Consider the following 24,749-nt stretch of genomic DNA (forward strand, 5'->3'; position numbering starts at 1 on the left):
TGTCAGATGTGTGCTCTGCAGGTCACAGGAAACATTTTCAAGTACCTCACCTTTCAGGTCTCGGTTGTGGACAGAAATAGAGCACAGAAGGTGATTCTTAGGAAAGACTTCATCTTCCCGATCTTTTACAGCTGAAAAATGGAGCAAACGAGTGTCTGGGTTCAGACCCTTGGCAACAAGTGACTGGGAGTCAATGCAACACTGTGGGGACACAGAACTTTGCCTGCCACTGAGCATATTACTGGAGAAATACTGTACAGAACCCAGCAGGCTTCTGCAAACAACACATCCCTTTAAGTTAATTGGTGTTATAGAGAAGCTGAAATGCTCTGCTTATTTACAAAGCTACAGATTTATGTAAAGCAAAACCAATTACACTTAATGCCTTAACTATTCCAGGTGCTCAGTGATAATGTTGCTAAGCACTAGACAAGAAACTAGTGTGTGAATGCCTCCTGTTTCCAATGCAAGTGTGTGTAGTCCCTGCAATTTAGCTAATCACGAGTGTCATCCCCAGTGTGAGAATTCTAAGCTCTTTTGGTGTTTGCTTGGGGTCATCTTTATAATTCTGTAGATCTTTTTTTATCTCTAATGATGAGGGAAAGCATAATGAGCACTTTTTCCTATCATGATGTAGAAATTAAGGAGACAAAGGCAAATTTGGGAGGGGTGGACAACAAAATAAAGCAAACCCTATTTCTAACAGTGAGAGGGACTGTTGGAGCTTCTGACTTGTTCTGAGATGAGGTGTGTTTAAAGGTTTTTTGATCTTTGGAGCATTGATTAAACCCAAATCACAAACTCAGCATTTAACCTTTTACAACAAAGAAAGATTCTAAGGCAGATCAGGGATCAGCCTCACTGTTTCATCAGAGAACAAATGCCAAAAAAAAAAAAAAAAAAAAAAAAAAAGAGGGATTCGAAAAAGTTACAGGGCAAGAATTTTTGTCTGTAAGGGTTTGTCTTTTCACTGTCCTCAGAACAAACAAATGAAAAATAGTTTGAGTAAGAGAAACACCTGGTGCTTTACAGCTGCTCTTTTGCAATTAAAAATGCATATCACACCTCATCAAGATGTATAAATCTTTTATTCTGCAGATCTAAAATATTTTAGATATACACAAGGGAGGTGCTTTAATTGTAGAATCATTTCCAATCAACTGATAAAACCCACCTCTCCTATCCAGCTTGAACTGTCCCAGAAAAGAGTGGTGCTCAGATTTTAGAGAGCATAAGAATGATTTGGGTGGGTTTATCAGAGCTGCCAATTCCTGGGAAAAGTTTTGCCTTAAAGCAGTCTGTGGTTGGGACCAAAAAGATCTGCCTAAAACTGGGGGTCCTCAGCAAAATGTTGATAAACACTGCTACAAAGATTTGGGACCCTAGTTGTATTTTTTTAATGAATTTTTTTCACATTTATTTGCTTATAATGGTAAAATCTCTTTTGGAAAACAGTTTTCTGAATGCATCTGAACTGGTACCAGTGGAGGCCAGGTTAGGGAATCTAAGTATCTCTTTGATTTGATCACTTGCCCTTCCCCCAACACTCATTTAACCTCCTTAATTTTCTTCTTTCCTTTAATCTCAATAATTCCACCACTTATATTTATTTTACAATTTTTTCAGTATGTGAATATTCACTTTTGGGCAAAGGATCTCTATTTTAGTAATGCTGTTTTTTAAAAAAAAATTTTTTTAAGATTTTTTTTTTAATGTGGACCATTTTTTAAAAGTCTTTATTAAATTTGTTACAATATTGCTTGTGTTTTTGGCTTTTTGGCTGTGGCTGGGATCTTACTTAGCTCCTCAACCAGGGATCAAACCTGCACCCCCTGCAATGGAAGGCAAAGTCTTAATCACTTGACCCAGTAATGCTGCTGTTTAATTCAGAGCAAGTTCCTTCACTCATAACTTGATAGTGTAAGAGCAAGATGAAGTACAGTAAAACTATACAGGCTTATTATTTATGTATAAGATATAGGTTATTTGTGTTTAGATTTGTTATTTACTCTGACATAAACTGTGTCTGATTATTATGCCTGGCATGTAATAAGGGCTCAATAAATGTACTGAAGGGAAGAATATTGACATACCATTATTTCAATTCTAAGGACTTAAAACTATGACAACTAAGAAATGTCATATACATTGCTTTAAACGGCTGAACCATTAAAGTACACAGATAACGTCCATAAGGCCACTCTCATACCAATACATATTAGCTCTTAAACTAAAAGGCATAGCGTCCAGCTGAAGAAGACAGTGAATACTCCACTCATATGATGGGTTGAGTCGAATAGTTTCACAGGGCTGTTTCCTAAAGATCAATACTTGAAGAAAATTCCTGTGTACTGCCGTAAAATTTCAAAGACTTTTCCTGGAGGGGAAGGGTTTCTTTGAGATTACTTCCACTGGTGTTCTGGGCATTAAAATGATTTAGATTACAATACCTAAAAAAGAAAGAAAGAAAGGTTTTTTTTTAAGGCCAGATGTAGATGACTTGATAAATCATTTGCTTTCTCTCCGTGCTTGTCTCCCTTTTATTACAGTCCCATAGATACTGGCACAACGGTGATGATTATTTAAGAGCCCTGCTCCCCAGAAGAGTCTGGATAAAACGACAAAGGGAGTTTTAGGACATGTGACGGTGTCTCACAAGGACCTTTAGGTGGTGCTGTTTTACAGTCTGCCATGAGTCTGATGGTGAGAAACGTGGAAGTCTGGAATTATCAACTTTGTAGATTTAATGGCGGCAGGATTGGAAAGATTTACTTCAGTCGTGTCCGACTCTCTGCAACCTTACGGTCTGTAGTCCACTAGGCTCCTCTGTCCGTGAGATTTCTCAGGCAAGAATCCTGGAGTGGGTTGCCATTTCCTTCTCCAGGGGATCTTTCTGACCAAGGATTGAACTCATGTCTCTTATGTCTCCTGCATTGGCAGGTGGGTTCTTTACCACTAGTGCCACTTGAGAGTGGTCAGATGCACTAGGGGTTTTTAAATTTAGCACTGAGACTGTGTGGAAAACACCACTATTGAAGAAAAAAATCTACAAATGTGTTTCTAAACTATGTCCCCTTATCCCTGACTTATGCAAAATCTGGATTCCCCATCTTCTAAATGCCAGACAGTAAGCCAGGGCCCAGTACTCACCCTAACTTACCAAATTCTCACTACAACCTGGGAAGGATGGAACCATTCCCATTTCACAGGCAAAAAAGACTGATGTTTTAAGAGGTTACATAACTTGCTTAGGTTCACATGAGTAAGAGTTGACAGAGCTTAGGTTTGAAACCAGAACTCTCTGAGTCCTGACCGTTTTCCTCTATAGCATGCTGCCTCTGAAGACCAATTGTTTCGTCAACATTTTGAAGAAGCTCTAGGAGGAGAGGAATTTCAGGCTGTTTTATTCACTGCTGTATGCCTACTGCTTTGACCAGTGCCTGGTACATGTTGTTGTTTAGTTGCTAAGTCATGCTCGATCCTTTTGCGAACCCATGGACCGTAGCCAGCCAGGCTCCTGTCTATGGGATTTCCCAGGCAAGAATATTGGAGTGGGCTGCCATTTCCTCCTCCAGGGTACATATCAGATGTCCAATAAATATTGGTTGAATGAACAAATGAATAAGAACTATAAGTTCAATTTTATCAAAGACACATAAGTCTCTGAGGTTAGGCTTTTTTTTAATTTGTGAAGGTTTCTAATGCTAACTTTGCCTTCTTTCCCTTCTCAACATTGCTAAAAATACCTGTAAGAAAAGGATATGCTTTGAATAACTAGTCCTTTGTCTCTGATTTAGGTCTCTTTTGCTAATTGTTACAGGTTATATACAAAAGATTACTGGTATCATTAAAAATTAAGCACAATGATATTAACTTTATGTGTTTTACAATATTAGAGGGATGATGGTGTCAAGTTGTAATAATAATTACCCTTCTATTTTCCCCTGCTATAAACATGTGTGTGTGCACTCTAAGTCAGTTCAGTCATGTCCAACTCTGCAACCCCATGGACTGTAGCCCGCCAGGCTCCTCTGTCCATGGGATTCTCCAGGCAAGAATACTGGAGTGGGTTACCATGCCCTCCTCCAGGGGATCTTCTCAACCCAGGGATTGAACCCGTGTCTTTTATGTCTCCTGCATTGGCAGGGGAGTTCTTTACCACTAGTTCCACCTGGGAAGCCCAATAAACATCTATAATATCCTTTATTAATATCTTAGCATCTGATGTAGGATGCATATTTATATTAAGGTCTATAGTGATATTCCTATAATACTTTCCAGCAAGGGAAAACCTTTCATCCACCTACTTCCTTCAGCCCCAACCTGGAGAGCCTCAGGTGTTCATGTCACTATTTCAGATGTGATTGAAGAGGACTCTAATACAGACAGAGGCAGGAAACTGTTTGCTTTTGTTTCTTCTTAGAAACAGAAGGTACACCTGGTCTGGCACTCTGGAATATTCCTAACTATACTTAGCTAGGGCTTCCCTGGTATCTCAGAGGTAAAGAATTCCTCTGCCAATGCAGAAGATACGGGTTCGATCTCCTTGGGTTGGGAAGATCCTCTGTAGAGGGAAATAGCAACCCACTCCAGTATTCTTGCCCGGGAAATCCCACAGACTGAGGAGCCTGGTGGGCTATAGTCCATGGAATTGCAAGAGTTGGACATGACTTAGCGACTAAACAGCAGCATACCCAGTTAAGTGATTTTCCACTGACCTCAACAAGATTAGTTTGGTTCTAGGACTTACACTAGGATTGTAGCACAGTAATATAAACTTGATGATGGGGTGCCCTTGTATGCTAACACAGACCTAATTCCACTTGTATGTTAGTGAGGGTGCTGTTTCATCATTAATCCACTGGCCTCAGAATCTTTGGGACAAGAATAGCTTGGGACCCTCCTTGATACTTGGGACTGACATTGATAGATTTATCACCAATATCTGGCTCTGACCAGATATACCTTTGGGTTTGGTAAGAGCTAGATTGTGTTTGGAAGTGTATTGAGATAAAACATCATCTCTCTCATAAATAATGCTTCAATAATACCATCCCTGGGATATCTGTGTTTTCTCCTGTTTCCATCCTTATTGTTTGTTGTTGTTTAGTTGCTAAGTCATGTCTGATCCTTTTGCAACCCCGTAAACTGTAGCCCACCAGGCTCCTCTGTCCATAGGACTGTCCAGGCAAGAATACTAAAGTAGGTTGCCATTTCCTACTCCAGGGGGGTCTTTCTGACCCAGGGATCGAACCCTTGTTTCCTTTTTGGCAGGTGGGTTCTTTACCACCAAGCCACCAGGGAAGTCCCTTATTTTTTGCCAGTGTTTGACAAAAGCAATCAGTATAGAAATAAGCTGGAATCCTGCACTTCTCACTGCAGACACTGATCTAATCACTTATATTCCATACCGTTTCTCGCTTAATGCTTTTGGTTTGGCCTCTCCAGTCCCAACTGGGAATAGATACCCAAGGCAATGTGTTCCTTTGAACTAATGTAGTTGGTTCTAGCTATTTAATCTCTATGGGCAAATTTCTCAGACTCTCCTTTCTTTTGAAATGAGACAAGCATTGTTTTCTTGTGGAGGCTGATCAACAGGTGGTGCTGAGTACAGTTACCTGAGCTGAAGGGACAGTCTCCATTCCCATAGAGTTAAGGGGTCATCAGAGCAGGAAGAGGGCTCCTCCATGGCACTCAGAAGCAGCATAATTTACTCAATTAGGTTTTCACTTCAGTGTTCTCATGTATTCAGTTCAGTTCAGTCAATCAATCATGTCCATGGACTGACACTCAGTTGCTCTTTGTGACCCCATGGACTGCAGCACGTCAGGCTTTCCTGTCTATCACCAACTCCCGGGGCTTGCTCAAACTTAAGTCCATTGAGTTGGTGATGCCATCCAATCATCTCATCCTCTGTTGTCCCCTTCTCCTCCTGCCTTTAATCTTTCCCAGCATCAGGATCTTTTCCAATGAGTCAGTTCTTCACATCCGGTGGCCAAAGTATTGGAGTTTCAGCTTCAGCATCAGTCCTTCCAATGAATATTCAGGACTGATTTCCTTTAGGATGGACTGGTTAGATCTCCTTGCAGCCCAAGGGACTCTCAAGAGTCTTATCCAACACCACAGTTCTCATGTATAGAGTGATAAGATCAGAGAGGTGAACAAACATGCTGCTTAAGACAGAAATGCTCAACATATGGAAAATTAATTTCTTCTCATCCTGGTTTGTTTCATCCTCTCTTTGTTTCCTTCCCTCATAAAGGATGCAAGATAAAATAAAGCATACAGGAGATGGAGAAGATTTGGTAAGAATCCGATTTCTTTCTAAATAAGCCCTACATTGGGGCTTCCTCGATGGCTCAGTGGTAAAGACTCTACCTGCAATGCAGGAGCCGCAGGAGACATACGTGGGATTGGGGAGATCCCTGGAGGAGGGTATGGCAACTCACTCCAGTATTCTTGCCTGGAGAATGCCATGGACAGAGGAGCCTGGCAGGCTATAGTCCATAGTGTTGCAAAGAGTCAGACATGACTGAAGTGACTTAGCACACATGCACAAGCCCTGCCTACATTATCTCTTAGTCCTTTTCATCTCTGGTTCCTCCGATCTCTGGTGCTTTGTATATTTTTATTCCTGCCTCCTTCTCTGAACCCTGCTGTAGCATCTCTCACTTTATAGTAACTCACTTGCTCAACAATCACAGAAGAATAATCACACTTAAATATTTTGAGTGCTAGATGCTAGCTCCATGTAGACCAGTACTTTGCTTTCTTCAATTTTATTTTTCAAGTGCTTGGAACAATGCTTAACACATTGGTTGAATGAATGGATGAATGAATAAATGTGTGAGTCAGTCCCAGAGCTAATAGAGTTTTGGTTCCCATGCTAGTGCTACTTGAATTTAGCCCACAGTCATGGTCATCTTGGCCATATCTCACTATGAGTCTAGGTGAAAAATAAACAGGAGAAAGAAGAGAGAATAAGGCAACACATGAGGCCATTATTATTATTATTGCTAACATTTTTGAGTATTTACTTATCCTCACAATAACCTTATGGCACAGTTACCATTCTTGTGGTTTCCTTTTGACGAAGAAGTAACTGAGGCTTGGCAAGGTTAAGCAACTTGCCGAGGTTTGTGCAGCTAAGCTGTGGGACTGGATTCAACTGGGCTGAATCTAAAGATTGGTGTTTTTTTTCAACTTTATTGACATATATTTTTTAAATTAAGATATAGTTGCTTTACAATGTTGTGTTAGTTTCTGTGGTACAAAAAAGTGAATCAGTTATATGTATATATATATATCCCCTCCCACCCCAACCCGTCCCACCCCTCTAGGTCATCACAGAGCACCGCGCTGAGCTCCCTGTGCTATACAACAGGTTCCCACTAGCTATCTATTCTACACATGGTGGTGTATATATGTAAATTCCATTCTCTCGATTCAGCCTGCCCTTGCCTTCCTCACCGTGTGTCTGCTTGTCCATTCTCTATGTCTGTCTCTATTCTTGCCCTGCAAATAGGTTCATCTCTACCATTTTTCTAGATTCCACATTTATGTGTTAAGATACGATTTTGTTTCTCTTTCTGACTTACTCCACTCTGTATGACAAACTTGAGGTCCGTGCACATCTCGACAAATGACCCAAACTACTTTTTGAAACACAGGTCAAATCTTACAGTGGGAGAGTACGTGAAATTGAGACCCAAAACAGGTTTGTGAGAATTAGCTGATGGGCGGCACTCATGTATTTGGAGGCAGTGGCCAGAGGGGAACGAAGCCTTGCCTTCAGTTTCAGTTTTTATTGCCGACTCTGTTTTGCTGCAAAGACAGGGACATTGCTGTTGAATCCTTCTGCAAGAATCTGACTTTCTAATGTGGTGGTCAATCTAAGAACCAGGCAGGCATTTTTAAGGAGATTTTACAGTACAGAGGGTCACTTTGATAACATATACTTTGGAAGGTAAGAAATTTTAAAATTCAGGAAGCCCTTAAGACTTTTAATTTTTGTTTGTTTTTTTATTTTTGTCATTAATTCTGTCTTGCATGAGGTCTCAGTGCTTCTCTTATGCTGGACCATAGGCCCCATGATAGTGAGGGCATAGGTGGCAAGGAACATTGACTGACTTCATGTCCTTCATGTCCACATCCCATGACTGATGCTCCAAAAGAGATTTATTAGAGGAATAAAAGAATGATTCAGGCAAGGAATAAGTGGCACTAGATGAGAGACTAAATGACTAAATAGATAAATGAATAGAAAGAAATGAGGAAAATAGACATATTTAGTTCCTGCAACATGGAAGACATTGTGCTTGGTCTTTTATCAAAATTCACCTCCCCAGAAAGCCCACAAAAGGTTGGAATTATTGTCCTTATTTTACATGCGTGAAGACAGAGGCTCAGAGAGGTGAGGCACTTTGCTCAAAAGCACACAGCCATCCAAGAAGACATCACTGAGAGAGAGAGACAGGCTGGCAATGGATGGATGGTAGATGATACATATTAAGCCACTTGAATGGTCTCAGGTGACTGGCTAAATGATTTTGCACAGTTTGTTATTGACCTTGAAATGGTCACTGCTGATTTAAAGGCCTGAATGGAATCCAAATCTTAAGCCTCATTAGATTTCTAGCTATTTGTTTAATGATATTTGCTTTTAATGATAATGACTCATTCATTCTTATTATCGATATGGTTATTTCTAATTCTAAAATGGCACTGTATGTTGGAGGAAAAATATCTTGTTTTAGAGTTGAGCAAAGAACTTTTTATTATAAGGACTGATGGAAAAAGTGAAGTCTAAATGGAAATTTCTTGCTCTGAATATCTGTTAAATTTCTCTAATATGCTAATTTGTCCAGTCATGGAATACAAGATTCCCATTGGCTCAGTGATGGCTCCCAGATCAATATTTCATGGACTCAGAAATTGTTCATCTTACCACACACTTACTTACCTTTGTGAAACACTCCAGAATCCCAGGACGTTCAACAATGTTAATGATGCCAAGAAGAAGAAGAAGTTTTCTAAATTGCCTTTGTTTAATGTGTTTGGAAACCAATTGCCTGTTTGGAACAAATGTAATTGTTATTCAACTGCAGAGTTGTAAGTTTCTGTGAATATTTTATCATTCCACAATTCATAGAGTTTTATTCGCTTGAATGATATCTACAGAGCAAAAAAGCACATCTGAAACTCAGAGTTAAAATTCATTTAATTCTGTAATTAACAGTAAAATAATAAGCAAAGCATGCCAAATGTTTTGAAGGTCAAAAAACTTGATTTCTATAGCACAATATAGGTATCAGAAGAACCTGATTATGCTTCTAATTTGCAAGAATCACATGTTTTATTTATTCTTATATGTTTAATATATAGAGCAGTGCTTTGCACCCCCACAGGGATTGTTTGGTAAAATACATTGAATGTATTAAAAATATTTGTCATCACCAGATAGCCCATTGCATGTGCTAATTGTAAGGTTGTGAATGTGAAAGTCACTCACTTGTGTCTGACCCTGTGATCCCATGGACTGTAGCCTGCCAAGCTCCTCTGTCCACGCACTTCTTCAGCCAAGAATACTGGAGTGGGTAGCCATTCCCTTCTTCTGGGGATCTTCCCAACCCAGGGCTTGAACCCAGGTCTCTTGCATTGTAGGTGGATTCTTTACTGTCTTAGCCAGAAGGGAAGCCCAAGAATACTGGAGTGGGTAGACTATCCCTTTTCCAGGGGATCTTCTCGACCCAGGGATTAAACTGGGATCTCCTGCATTGCAGGAGGATTCTTTACCAGCTAAGCTACCAGGGAAGCCCAATTGTAAGGTTAGTGAGATAATACATGTAGATGCCAGATGTTACTTTATTTTGATAACCGAGATAGAATAAATCCAGTGTTACTTTAATACCACAGACCCTATTGGTCATATTGCAGTCTGTGGTTCATGTGAAGATTTTCTTTTAACCTGATGAGAATTCCTCAATTTAATACCCTTAAGTGTATTCTTTTTAATGGCTGAATAATACTCCATTGTGTATATGTACCATAGCTTTCTTATCCATTCATCTGCTGATGGACATCTAGGTTGCTTCCATGTCCTGGCTATTATAAACAGTGCTGCGATGAACATTGGGGTACATGTGTCTCTTTCCCTTCTGGTTTCCTCAGTGTGTATGCCCAGCAGTGGGATTGCTGGATCATAAGGCAGTTCTATTTCCAGTTTTTTAAGGAATCTCCACACTGTTCTTTATACATTTGAATCAGTTCTAATGAGGTGGATGAAACTGGAGCCTATTATACAGAGTGAAGTAAGCCAGAAAGAAAAACACCAATACAGTATACTAACGCATATATATGGAATTTAGAAAGATGGTAACAAGAACCCTGTGTACGAGACAGCAAAAGAGACACTGATGTATAGAACAGTCTTATGGACTCTGTGGGAGAGGGAGAGGGTGGGAAGATTGGGGAGAATGGCATTGAAACATGTAAAATATCATGTATGAAATGAGTTGCCAGTCCAGGTTCGATGCACGATACTGGATGCTTGGGGCTGGTGCACTGGGACGACCCAGAGGGATGGAATGGGGAGGGAGGAGGGAGGAGGGAGGAGGGAGGAGGGTTCGGGATGGGGAACACATGTATACCTGTGGCGGATTGATTTTGATATTTGGCAAATCTAATACAGTTGTGTAAAGTTTAAAAATAAAATAAAATTAAAAAAAAAAAATACCCTTAAGTAAGGAATCTTCACCTCCTTCTGATGTCACACTGAGTATGTGCTGTGCTGTGCTAAGTTGCTTCAGTCATGTTTGACTCTGTAACCCCATGGATAGAGGAGCCTGGCGGACTACAGTCCATGGGATCGCAGAGTCAGACTGTAGTCCTCCAGGCTCCTTTGTCCATGGAATTCTGCAGGCAAGAATACTGGAGTGGGTTGCCATTTCCTCCTCCAGGGGATCTTCCTGATGCAGGGAACGAACCCGCATCTCTTATATCTCCTGCACTGGCAGGCAGGTTCTTTACCACTAGCATCATCTGGGAAGCCCCAAACTGAGTATATAGGAAATTAATTAGAGTTCAAGGTCATTGCTTTTACTACGCTCCTAAGTTGTGACTTTTGCTTTGGATCTTTGCTAGAACTCTATTTTCATACCTAAATCTATATATCTGTATCCATATTATCACTATGACTTACACACACACTCAATTTTTCTTCAGTGGGTGTTTAAATTTAATATTGAATATATTCTATGAAATATAATGTATTCTATCGTATACATTATACATGTAGCACTTATTTTTATGCCCTACTTTTAAAAACAGCAGTAGGATCTTAGTAGTAATAATATATCATAGATATATAGTATTATGGAAGTTTAAAAGATTGCTTAAAAGGCAAAATCTACCTTCAGAGAGAGAATTTAAATTCAATTGCAGTTCTGAATGGGCAAAATAGTCAATTCAGTTCAGTCACTCAGTCATGTTCGACTGTTTGCGACTCCATGGACAGCAGCACACCAGACTTCCCTGTCTGTCACCAACTCCCAGGGCTTGCTCAAACTTATGTCCATCCAGTCAGTGATGCCATCCAACCATCTCATCCTCTGTTGTTCCCTTCTCCTCCTGCCTTCAATCTTTCCCAGCATCAGGGTCTTTTCCAATGAGTCAGTTCTTCCCATCAGGTGGCCACCCCACAAAATATTATGCATTATGAGACTAGGAAGAAATCATCTCTGAATAGTCAGCTCCTACACTGGGTTGTGAGCAATCCGTTTACGTTCCAACTGACTTGATCTTCAGTGTCATCTCTGGCACATGGGTTATAAGTTGCTTCCTTAACTAGTATATGGTTTTTGGCTCTCTCTTGACAGTGTATACTTTTAAATGGGGTTTGAATTAAATGCTTTGTTCAAGGTTGATAGTCAGCAAGTGCACAAGCATGACAGCTGTGAAGAATTGTGCCATTTCCCACTTAAAGCTGCTGCTCTTCTGTCATTTAACTTCCCAATGACTATTATTATGGATCAACCATGAAAATTATCTTGTGTCCATTATAGTCTAGGACCTATAATGAAATCTGGTATTGAGTTTAAAGCTATTTTGTAAGTTCTACTTCCCCATTTTATTAATTTGTGTTCCATTACAATAGAAATTTATGGTTTTATTGCTACATTGGCATGCTGCCTTTATCTGATATTTAGGAGAAGTTTCACTGAATGTCTGTGTCTGTCTATTGGGTATTTTGTAACCCTTTTAATGCGTGTGTGTGTGTGTGTGTTTAGAAACTAAACATTTGATTGTACCTGAATGGGGGAGTCAGGGTAGAGGCCAAGGTAAGTTGAGATAGCATCACACTTATTTTCAGGAAGAACTAAACCATCCTGCTAAGCCTATTCAAACAGCCCCATTTCCTTATTTCTCATGAATTAACATCCCAATCATATTTCTGTCCTTTTCATTTCACATCTGCACTTTGCATGTCATGCGATTATACCATTTTATCACCGTGTTTCTCTGGCTAGAGTAAGAGGAGTTTGCACAGAGTAGGCAAAGCCTCAGAATTAACATGACATTAATTCTTCTTGGAGCATGAATTTTACTCCATAATAAGTAATTGAAAAGACTATCTTTATTCCATAACAAAGTCAGATGAGGGAGAAGAATACAAATTTTGTAAGATCTGTAAAGGTAAAACATAATATTTCTAAGAAATTGTGCAATTACAGCAAATACCAGACTATCAGGGCTTCCTAGGTGGCGCTAATGGTAAAGAATCTGCCTGCCAGTACAGGAGAGATAAGAGACAGGGGTTTGATCCCTGGGTCAGGAAGATCCCCTGGAGAAAGAAGGGCATGGGAACCTACTCCAGTATTCTTGCCTGGAGAATCCCATGGACAGAGGTGCCTGGCGGGCTATAGTTCATAAGGTCACAAAGAGTTCGACACAACTGAGAGACTGAGCATGCCCACACGCGCCTGGTGTGGGGTTAGTGTGCGTGCATCTCTCTCATTGGGGGTGCTGGGGTGGGCACACAAGAGAAACAGCGTCACCTGGTATTATATGCATGGGGCTGACAGGAGGATGTAGTACTTGAAAAGTTAGAGAAAGGCAGTGGAAATTTACAAATAACACAAGATATTTTGTGACTGGAATTATTTAAAAAATAAAAGAGAACCACACCGCCTAGTCAAGCTCCTGATAATACTCCTTTATTCTTTTAAAATTTTTATTGGGGTATAGTTGATTTACAATGTTTCTTAGCTTCTGCTGAACAGGAAAGTGAATCGGTTATACATATGCATATATCTACTCGGTTTTTAGATTCTCTTCCCAAACAGGCCATTACAGAGTATTGAGTAGACTTCCCTGTGCTATACAGTAGGTTCTTATTACTTTTCTATTTTATATATAGGAGTATTCTTTCTAAAATATGATTTTTAATGTTCATCTTTCTTCCTAATGCTGATCTCATTCTGGTTCCATAGTTTTGCCTTTCCTTCTCTAGGGGATCTTCCCAACTCTGAGATGGAACCCGGGTCTCCTGCATTGCAGGCAGATTCTTTACCTGAGTCCCTAGGGAAGCCTTTGATTGTGTAGCTAATTTACATGGTGCACTTCATGGTCAAGAAAACCATCACCTGAATTGATTACATGGAACAAGCACTAGCATCAAGTTGGAGAGAGAGATTCTTTGTGAAGCTTAACTTTGCTTTATATATGAGATTACATGTCTATGTGTGCTCTTTAGATGCTGCTAAGTCACTTCAATTGTGTCCGATTCTGTGCAACCCCATAGACGGTAGCCCACCAGGCTCCCCCGTCCCTGGGATTCTCCAGGCAAGAACACTGGAGTGGGTTGCCATTTCCTTCTCCAATGCATGAAAGTGAAAAGTTAAAGTGAAGTCGCTCAGTCGTGTCTGACTCTTAGAGACCTCATGGACTGCAGCCTACCAGGCTCCTCCATCCATGTCCATGGGATTATCCAGGCAAGAGTACTGGAGTGGGGTGCCATTGCCTTCTCCTCTTTAAAGGTAGCATTGCCTATAGAAAGATATAGAAAAAAATACAGAAAAGCATTGCTGGAATCAGAGAGACTTTTGAAGTCTATTATTTAATAGTTTGATTGTTGAGGATTTGCCCAAATGGATGGCTTCAGCCTTGGTTTCTCCTCTCTAAAATGATAGCAGTACCCCCTCTCACTGAGCTGGCATGAAAAAAAAAGAGATAATAGATGTTGAGGGTTGGACACAGAGAGGGTAACCCCATAAGCATTAGGCTATCCTTTCTTGCACCTCACTTGAGAGGTGCTCATACAAACTCATGGAGCCTGAGCCTGATCTTGAGCCCATCTCCTGTCAGATATTTCTTCATGTTCTGTGTGCCTTTTTTTTTTTTTTTATCATTATCCCAGGACTGGTTGTAAAATGTTCCATTTAACATTGTCAGTTGACTCAGCTCTTAGGTACTATAACTTTATTTTAGTAGCTTATAAACTTTTATTGTCGTAATTCACATTTGTGCCATTTTTCATCTGACATTTCTAGTAGCTGATTGAAATCAGGAGCATCCTTGCAAAAGGAGACAAAGTGAAGGCTTTAGGTCTCGAATGGAACTAACGAGACTTCTCTAGGTCTTAGTTGGGGTGGACAGGAAGGTTAACAACATGAGAAAAAAATAGCCACATGAAGAGTCTGGGGGATGACAAAGTGCTGTTTGTTAATGCTGACAGTTAAGCCTTGGTGACGTATTTTGATATTGTAACCAGCTTGTTAGTAATGAGTGTTAGACTACTGACTAGAAGAACACTCACAAAATATTTGGCATTATTCACCATCCCCCTAAATCATCTCTCACTCAGCTAGATTTAATTGTTCATTTGAAAATCATTTAAGAAATTTTTATGTACCAGGAAATGGGCATTCCATCGCTTAAGCAAAGGAGCTCATGGATTAGTAACATGAAACATACAAACAGATACACCACATACCTTGTTTTATTGCACTTCACAGATCTTGCATTTTTTACAAACTGAAGGTTTGTGGCAACTCTTGTCAAGCAAGACTACCGGTGCCATTTTTCCAACAGATTTTTTTTTTTTTTTGGCCACACTATGTGGTGTGTGGGATCTTAGTTCCCCAACCACGGGAACTACGGGCCCCCAGCCGTGGAAATGCAGAGTCCTAACCAGTGGACTACCAGGAAACTTCCCCCAAACAGAATCCTTTTTAAATTAAGGTATGTACATTGTTTTTTTTAGACATATGTTACTGGGCACTTAGTAGACTTACAGTGTAAACATGTTTTATGCTATACCATCTTAATAGACAATATAGTATCTTAATATACAATGTCTTTTATACATACTGTCTTAATAGACTGTATAGTGTAAAGAGCACTCTTATATACACTGGGAAAGGAAAAACATTCACGTGACTTGCTTTATGGCTATAGTTGCTTTACAAACCTACAGTGTCTCTGAGGTATGCCAGTAATTATTCTCGAACATTCGACTTTATAGGCACTAAATAAAATGTTTCTGTTTATCTTAAATTATCATGGTCACTTTAGAGATAAAAGGACCATAGACTTATCTAAACTAGTTCTTGTATTTTATTAATGAAAAGATGAAGGCACAGAGAGGTAAAGGGAAACTTCACTCAGTAGAACCCTCATTTTCTTTTTTATTTTGAGCTTTTTGTTTCTCTTTTTCTTAAATATTTATTTGTTTGACTGCATCGGTCTTAGTTGTGGCCTGTGGGTCTAGTTGCCCTGCAGCCTGTGGGATCTTACTTCTCTAACTAGGGATCAAATCTGTGCCCCCTGCATTGCAAGGCAGATTCTTAACCACTGGACCAGGAGGGAATTTCCAGAACCTTCATTTCTTACTCTTAAAACTGCACAACTACAGCTCCCTATTGGTGCTAATGTAATGATTAATTACGATTTTCCTTAGCATCTTGTCAACAGTCTAAAAACATCTGGGCAGCAGTCTTTGAAATAGCTTGCTCCAAATAACATCCAAAATATCTAAGATGGTATCTCCACCTAAATCCTGGGATTGATATTCAACTTATTATGAGACTTAAAATAATTTACACTAAATTTAAGGTTTTAGGGCTGGGCTTGAGAAATACATATAGTGACCCACACATGCTATGATGCTGTAAACAGCACAAAACTGCTGATGTGAAAGAAAACACTTTATTCCTATTGCATGTTATGCCCTGTGATGTGAAGCCTAACATTTCATGTAATGCCTTTGTGTCTTGAGTGTCACAGAGCCCTAAAGGCCTGACCACACCTTTCCCTGCTTCATCAGATATGTTCCCAACCCAGGGGGATAGTGTCCCCTCCAGCTAGTTCACTATCAGCCAGACCAGCTACACTCCAACTGGTCCTCAACAGATTTCACTTCTTACCAGGCCTTCACCATTATTCAGCCCAGCAGTCACATCCTCGTATGGGAAGCAGAGATCACATCACTGTTTGTTGCTCTAAGTCTGTTCCTCACAGACCCTGCTTGTATTCTCTCTTCCTGGGGGCAGCCCCATAGGGCCGGGCACAGCATGCTCTTGTACCCTAACATGAGCACAGGTGATGGATAAATTGCCTTCAGTCTCATCTGCCCACATGTTCATCTTATGCTATTTAGGTAGCAGGATCCCTCTCTCACCAACATGGTGAATAAGGGGTGACTGGGATATGCCCCCATCCCAAAAATCAAGGTCAGTCCTAGACAGAAAGATGGTATTTGTTGTTGAGCTAATGCACAGTTACTGTTTTGTTTTTTTTTGGGGGGGGTGATGGTGGGGAAAGCCCTTCCCTATACCCCTCTAGCCAGCACCCAGCACCAGGTACCTCTGCTTCTAAACTACTATATCAGGGAGTGGAACTTGCATAAACCATCAGGCAAGAAGTAATGGGGGCACAGCATAGTCAGGGGACTTTGCATCCCAGAAGTGTAGTCTTCAGAAGTATTATAGGTGAACACGAGTTCTGGGAGCACCCGAAAGTCAAGTACGCTTGAGACTGAAGGTTATAATCACACTGTATGATCAGAGTGTTGAAGAACTAGAAAATGGAGGTAGAGAACGTTCTCATGTCAGTCTGCTTCTCATCGTAACTTGGGTTTTAATGGGGCTCTTTAACAAAAGACTTTGGCAAAAATATGGAATGTAACTGTACTGTGCTCAGTTGTTTCAGTCATGTCCAACTCTTTGCAACACCATGGACTGTAGCCAGCCAGGCTCCTCTGTTCATGGGATTCTCCAGGCAGGGATACTGGAGTGGGGTTGCCATGCCCTCCTCCAGAAGATCTTCCTGACCCAGGGATTGAACTCGTGTCTCTCATGTCTCCTGCACTGGCAGTCAGGTTCTTTATCACTAGCGCCACCTGGGAATGTGACTGGAGGTAAGGAAATCCATATACATTCTCAGTTAGTAGATACTGCCTCTCAGTAAATCTGTTCCTTGAGCTTTCCTCAGTAAATCTGTTCCTCAGTAAATCAGATGGTAAAGACTCTGCCTGCAATGCAGGAGACCCAGTATCGATCCCTGGGTGGGGAAGATCCCCTGGAGAAGGAAATGGCAACTCACTCCAGTACTCTTGCCTGGAGAATGCCATGGACACAGGAGCCTGGTGGGCTACAGTCCATGGGTTCACAAAAAGTCAGACACAATTGAGTGAGTAACACACTTTCACTGAGATGAGTAAATAGAAAAAAATCCATATGAGGGAAGAAATGTGATGATAATACATATTATGACTGTTGTTTACAAAATACCCCAACACAAAATGACAAAGGTTAAAATAATAATGATAAAATGAGAAACTCATACAGCAAATGTAAAAATAAAATAGCGGAAAAACTAATTTCAGGAAAAACTGAATTCAAAGGCAAAACCATGTTAAAGGGACATCGAGGATCTTTTTATATTGATAGAAAGCTCAATTCAAATGGCAGATATGTCAATGAAATATAATAAGGTAATGAAACATTAAAAAATCTGTTGGAAATGCAAAGAAAAACACAGATAAATAATTCTGCTGAATGATTACATCATAGTTTGATTCATTTTTTGATAGAGTAGGCAAAAAGGAAAATAATGTAGAGAATTAGAATAATGTAATTGGCACTTTGCTGTACACCTGAAATTAATGCAATACTGTAAATCAACTATACTTCAATAAAAAGGAATAATATGATTGGTGAGAGTTTAATTAAGATTACAATATTGTTGAGTACAAAGAAAAATGTTAGAGGACTTATAGAAGTTTAGATAACATTAATGACAACCCAAATTCCTGTAAATTGAAGATTCTGCTCCTAAATAACTAGCTGGTCAAAGAGGAAATGAAATTTACAATCACAATGTATTTAGAACATAAAGAAAATGAGAAAATTGCATTTACAAATTTAAGCATACAGATTTAAATCCTATTAAGAGACATTTAAAGGCACACTGTTTTCACTTTTAGAGTAAGAATAAGCATATGTGAATTAAACACTGAACATGAAAAATCAGAAAATAAAACAAATCTAAGGAAAGTAGGAGAGGAAGGAAATAGAATATAAAGTCAATATCTTAAAGTATATTAAACAGTTCTAAGAGCTGATTCATTGCAGGAAAATGTAACAACAACAACAAAAACTTGACAAATCCAATCAAAATATACAACAAAAGAATCAGACGATATAACAGTGTTAAGTTACGAGTATGCTAGGTTAGTGTCAAAAAATGTTCTGGAAACAGGATGATTATCTAGGAAAACGTTATTTGCCAAAATAGAACCTAGAAGAAATGAAAAATCTTAATGGGCAAGAAATAGCAGGGAAAGAAACATTGCAAAGAATGATACTCAAAGACACATTAGGTCTGAATGTACCTTTTCATTTTCATGGAAGAAGTGTCTTTCCTCCGGATCTTACAGAGCAAAAGATCATCAAGTATTGATGCTACTGAGGATTGTTTATCCCATGTAGTTAAGATGATTTAATATTGAAAAATCTATTAATTAAATATACTGTAATGTCAGGAGCAGTAAGAAAAATCAAAAGGTGATCTCAAGAACTGCTTAAGAAGCATTCAATAAAATTTAGCCTGCTTCATTTAAATCTTAGAGAACAAGAAACAGAAATGTTCTTATGATAACATCCTTTAAGATTCTCTTTATAAACCTATAAATATGCTTAATAGAAAATTAAGAAAAATTCCTATTAAGGTAATGAGAAAGATAAAATGTGACTGTATTCTGGTATTAACATTGCCCTGAAGTTCTGCGTCCTGATGAGGATGCAAAGCAGAGGAGTTAATATTGAAAATAAGGATGAAAATTATATTTATCTTAAGATTAGAGAATTCAGCTGTAAACTTAAAAGGATCAACTAAAATGCCCTCATAAATTTACTAAGAAAGTTTAAAAAGTTAGATGCAAGATGAAGACATAAACATAAATAATCTCCCTATATAATAGTGATTATCTCAGTGAGTTGTAATGAGGGAAAATGATTCAGTTCATAACAGCAAAAAGAAAAAGAGGATAAAATGCCAACAATAACTCTAAGAAATGTTCAGGATATATGCAAAGAAAAATTCTTACTAAACTGAATTTTTGAACACTAATAAATGAAAAATGTTACACACTTAGATGGAACACTAATTATAGTAAAAACTTTCTCCCCTAAAATTTGCTATTGACTTCTACTTATTTTTTTAAATAACAGGATTTGGGTAAAACTAATAAAATGACTTCAAAATTCATATGGAGGTATAAACCATAGTGAATATAATTTTTACATTTATTATATTTTTATAAGTGAATCACCACAAGAAGTATGATTAGTAATACCTGATATGCACTGCATACATGCATGATTAGTTGCTCAGTCATGTTTGAATCTTTGCAACCCCATGGACTGTAGCCTGTCAGGCTCTTCTGTTCATGGGATTTTTCAGGCAAGAATACTGGAGTGGGTTGCCATTTTCTCCTCCAGGGATTTTCCTGACCTAGGGATCGAACCTGCATCTCCTGTGTCTTCTGAATTTGTAGGCAGGTTCTTTACCCATTGAGCCACTGGATGCATTATATATCATAAAACCATATAATTAAAAAGAGAGTGATACTAAGCTAAACTCAAGAGGGATTGGAAAGGAACAAGATGGAAAGAGATCCTTGAAACAATGCTAAGACCACCTGAGAACTAAGTCTGGTTCATTTATCCTGTAGTTGTGGAATATTTTGGGTTTAACTAATTTTTCTCAATATATATCAAATTATGTTGTGAAACTTGTTTATTTGAATCAAATAAGTGTTATCTTCACTTAATACAAAAATTAAGTCCACATGAATAAGTCTATTCTACTAGAATTCCATAGGGCTTCCCTGGTAGCTCAGTGGTAAAGAATCTGCCTGCAATGCAGGAGACCCAGGTTGGGTTCACATCCCCTGGAGTAAGAAATGGCAACCAGCTCCAGTATTCTTGCCTGGAAAATCCCATGGACAGTGGAGCCTGGCGGGCTACAGTCCATGGGGTTGCAAAGAGTTGGACACGACTGGAGTGACTGAGCATGCAAAATTCCATGACCATAGATAAATGTGATGAAGTTAATCACAATGAAAAAGGTTGATAGATTTGATTATTAATATATATCAACAAAACACATGTAAAACACTCATCTATAAAATTAAATGTTTAGTTAAAACTGGGAAAATATTAGCAATAAATGGCAATGATATAATAATATCCCTTAAGTTTAAAGAACATGGAAAGCAATAAGAAAAAACACAGATAGACTAAAAGAAAAATGGGCAAAGAATATGATATGTCATTTTATGAAGAAAAAAAGCAATGTTCATCACATTAAAAATTTCAATTTCCTGTTCTTAAAAATACAAATTAAAGTAACAATGGAATATAATTTTTTGCTAATCAGATTGATGAAGATTAAAATAGTAATATGCTCAGGGCTGAAATTAATACATTGAGACAAGTATTATCCTATCATACTGGTGGCATAATTGATTAGCCTTTTAGAAAACAATTTGGCTTTACTTCTCAAGAGTCTTTAAAATATTTAACTTCATTGAAAGAGCAATCACATTTCCAAGATTCTAGTCTAAGGGGACAATCCTTATCTCATGTACTTTAAGATTATATAAAATATGCACACCTTGGTAATATTTATAGCATTAGAAAATGGGAAATTTTATAATATAAAACATTCCTCAAGAAGGAAAAGGCAAATTAATATATATTATACATATATATGATATATATTAAAATTAAATCAATATATATCCCCATCCATGCAATAAAACATATCAAGTAATTGTTAAAAGTAAGCTTTCTTTTTTCTTTCAGAGAAGAATTTCAAATGACATTGGACTATCTCTCAATATTTTTAAGGAAAGAACAAAAGGCAGGTACTTGATACAAATTTGTTTATTGAGCTTTCAGCAGGATTAATTCAGGCACTAATTTTGTTTAAAATAAATAACCATAGGGCTTCCCTGGTGGCTCAGTGGTAAAGAATTTGCCTGCCAATTCAAGAGAAATGGGTTTGATCCCTGATCCGGGAAGATCCCACATGCTGTGGAGTAATTAAGCCTGAGTGCCACAACTATTGAGCCTGTGCTCTAGAGCATGGGAACCACAACTCCTGAGCCCATGGGCCACAGCTTTTTCTCCATTCCTTTATACTTTGAATTTATTTCATCATATATGGCAGAATAATAATATTTTAAAACATATATGGGCACCTTTATGGGAGAAAAATATTTTTAAACCACTTCATCAAACATACTTTTGAGGGTATTTGACTTCTAAAAATCGTTTCTGATTTATTATAAAAGACCAAAAATGGCTGGTTTTCCACTACAATCAACTCTTTTTCAGCAGTCAAAGTCTGGATGACAGCCTCGACATTGTAAGTTGCAAGTTATGTGCTATTTATGAACCTATCCTAAGATTTTATTTTGGAAATTATAATACCCCAAGTGACAATAACCAGTCGAGTCTGAACCCTTCAGTGACATTTCACTATGTTCTGTATTGAAATCCTAGGTTTACCCAATGCCTCAGGTATACATGACATTATTTTAAGTGCTAAAGCATATTGGGTGTTTTTTAAATTTTATTTATTTTTTAATTGGGGGAAAAGAGCTTTACAATTTTGTGTTGGTTTCTGCAGTACAACACACACTATATATAATATATATATATATATATAATGACAAGAATATTGTTTTTGATTTAAGGCAGATTTCAACTATCTCTTTTTGGAGGAAGAGGTAGTATTTTCTCTTTTTACTAACATTTCATTCTGAATGTTATGGAGCTGTGAAAATATTTAAAATTTTTTACTGAAGTATAGTTGATTTACAATGTTGTGTTAATTACCGATGTACAGCAAAGTGATTCAGTTGTACATGTAAATATACACTGTTTTTAAAATATTCTTTTTCATTATGATTTATCATAGGATATTGAGCATAGTTTTTTGTGCCATACAACAGGACTTGCTGCTTACCCATTCCACATATAAAAGCCTATATCTGCTAACCCCAATCTCCCGCTCCATCCCTCCCCTAAGCCCTCTCCTCCTTGGCAGCCAGAAGTCTGTTCTCTATGTCTGTGATTCTGTTTCTGTTTCATAGATTCATTTGTGTCATATTTCAGACTCCACATAAGTAATTTTATATGGTATTTATCTTTCTTTCTGACTTACTTCATTTAGTATGATAATCTCTATTTACATCCATGTTGTTCCAAAAGGCATTATTTCATTCTTCTTTATGACTAAGTAATATTTCATTCTATCACACACAGATGTTCAGTAATTACTGCCAGCTTCCCTGGTGCCTCAGATGGTAAGAATCCACCTGCAATGCAGGAGACCTGGGTTCGATACTTGGGTCAGGAAGATACCCTGGAGGAGGGAACAACATGGGAACCCACTCCAGTATTCTTGCCTGGAGAATTCCACGGACAGAGGAACCTGGTGGGCTACAGTCCATGTGGTCACAAAGAGTCAGACATGACTGAGTGACTCACATACACAATATTTCATTATATATATATATATATATATACACACCACATCTTCTTTATCCATTCATCTGTCAATGAACATTTAGGTTGTTTCCATGTCTTAGCTATTGTGAACCTAGGGGCACATCCATCTTTTTGAATTACAGTTTTGTCTGGGTATGTATCCAGGAGTGGGATCGCTGGATCATGTGGCAATTTTATTTTTAGTTTTCTGAGGAATCTCCACACTGTTTTCCATAGTGGCTGCACCAACTAACATTCCCATCAACCGTGCAGGAGGGTTCCCTTTTCTCTACCCTGCCTCCAGCATTTATTATTTGTGGACTTTTAAATGATGGCCATTCTGACTGGTGTGAGGTGGTACTTCATTGTAGTTTTGATTTGCGTCACTCTAACAATTAGCAGTGTTGAGCATCTTTTCAAGTAACTACTGGCCATCTGTATATCTTCTTTGGAGAAATGTCTATTTAGATCTCCTGCCCAATTTTGGATAGGGTTGTTTATTTTGTTGTTGTTGAGTTGTATGAGCTGTTTATATATATTTTGGAAATTAAGCCCTTGTCGATCATATCATTTGCAAATATTTTCTCCCATTCTGTTGGTTGTATTTTCATTTTGTTTAGGGTTTCCTCTAGGGTGCAAAAGCTTGTAAGTTTGATTAGGTCCTATTTGTTTATTTTTGTCTTTATTTAAAAGTCAAAAGATCAGGAGATCAGTCCTGGGTGTTCATTGGAAGGACTGTTGTTGAAGCTGAAACTCCAATACTTGGCCACCTCATGAGAAGAGCTGACTTATTTGAAAAGACCCTGTCGCTGGGAAAGATTGAGGGCAGGAGGAGAAGGGGACGACAGAGGATGAGATGGCTGGATGGCATCATGGACTTGATGGACATGGGTTTGGGTAGACTCCGGGAGTTGGTGATGGACAGGGAGGCTTGGTGTGCTGCAATTCATAGGGTAAGAAAGAGTTGGACACGACTGTACAACTGAACTGAACTGAACTGAAAAGTCAAAAACCTTCCAGGGACGGGGGAGCCTGTTGGGCTGCCGTCTATGGGGTCGCACAGTGTCGGACATGACTGAAGCGACTTAGCAGCAGCAGCAGCAATGCCTTTTGAAATTTTTCAAAGACTTCAGTTGGGCACAGGGAGCAATTATTTCCTTCAAACTTTGTTAGATTTTTTAAAAAGTTATTTTATAATGGGAATGGTTTAGCAAACATCCAAAATGGTTGAGGCAAAACTGAAATGGGTTTTACACCTTACTTTATTTTAGGCACATCTATCACTTCACTGTCTGCTTTTGGCTTTGGAGCCAAGAAGTAGGCAATTAAAAAGATGTAACTATCATTCTCCAGGGTGTATGTGCTTCTGCATCTCGAGAAATAAACCCTATGCAGTAAAAAGAGCTTTCCAATCAGGAATCCACCACTATAGAGTTTGGGCAACTTGTATAGCTTTCTGAGCTCATTTCCTTCTTATCCGTGATGGGGCTACAAATACCTACCCCCAAAGAATTGTTGTGAAGATTTAATGAAATAATATCCTTGTGAAATGCATGTAGCAAGGTCTGCATATAACTGACACTTAATAAATGTTAATTTCTTTCCTTCCTCCTTTCAGTAACCTGATTTAAATGCTTCATTTGAGATTCATAGCTCTCCTACCTGAGTTAATTTTTAAAACACATTAAT

At 38.6% G+C, this 24,749-nt stretch overlaps 1 protein-coding gene across 1 annotated transcript in view; it reads right to left on the reverse strand.

Annotated features, from left to right (window-relative positions):
• Positions 1–2,302: 2,302 nt before the first annotated feature.
• SLC15A5 (solute carrier family 15 member 5) overlaps positions 2,303–24,749 on the reverse strand; it is a 96,691-nt gene continuing 74,244 nt past the window's right edge. Inside the window, 2 exon segments of the mRNA XM_006080571.3 lie at positions 2,303–2,450; positions 8,963–9,071. Of these exon segments, the coding sequence (XP_006080633.3) occupies positions 2,303–2,450; positions 8,963–9,071 (257 nt within the window).

The sequence above is a fragment of the Bubalus bubalis genome, chromosome 4 (genome assembly GCF_019923935.1).
Source record: "Bubalus bubalis isolate 160015118507 breed Murrah chromosome 4, NDDB_SH_1, whole genome shotgun sequence".
Taxonomy (NCBI): domain Eukaryota; kingdom Metazoa; phylum Chordata; class Mammalia; order Artiodactyla; family Bovidae; genus Bubalus; species Bubalus bubalis.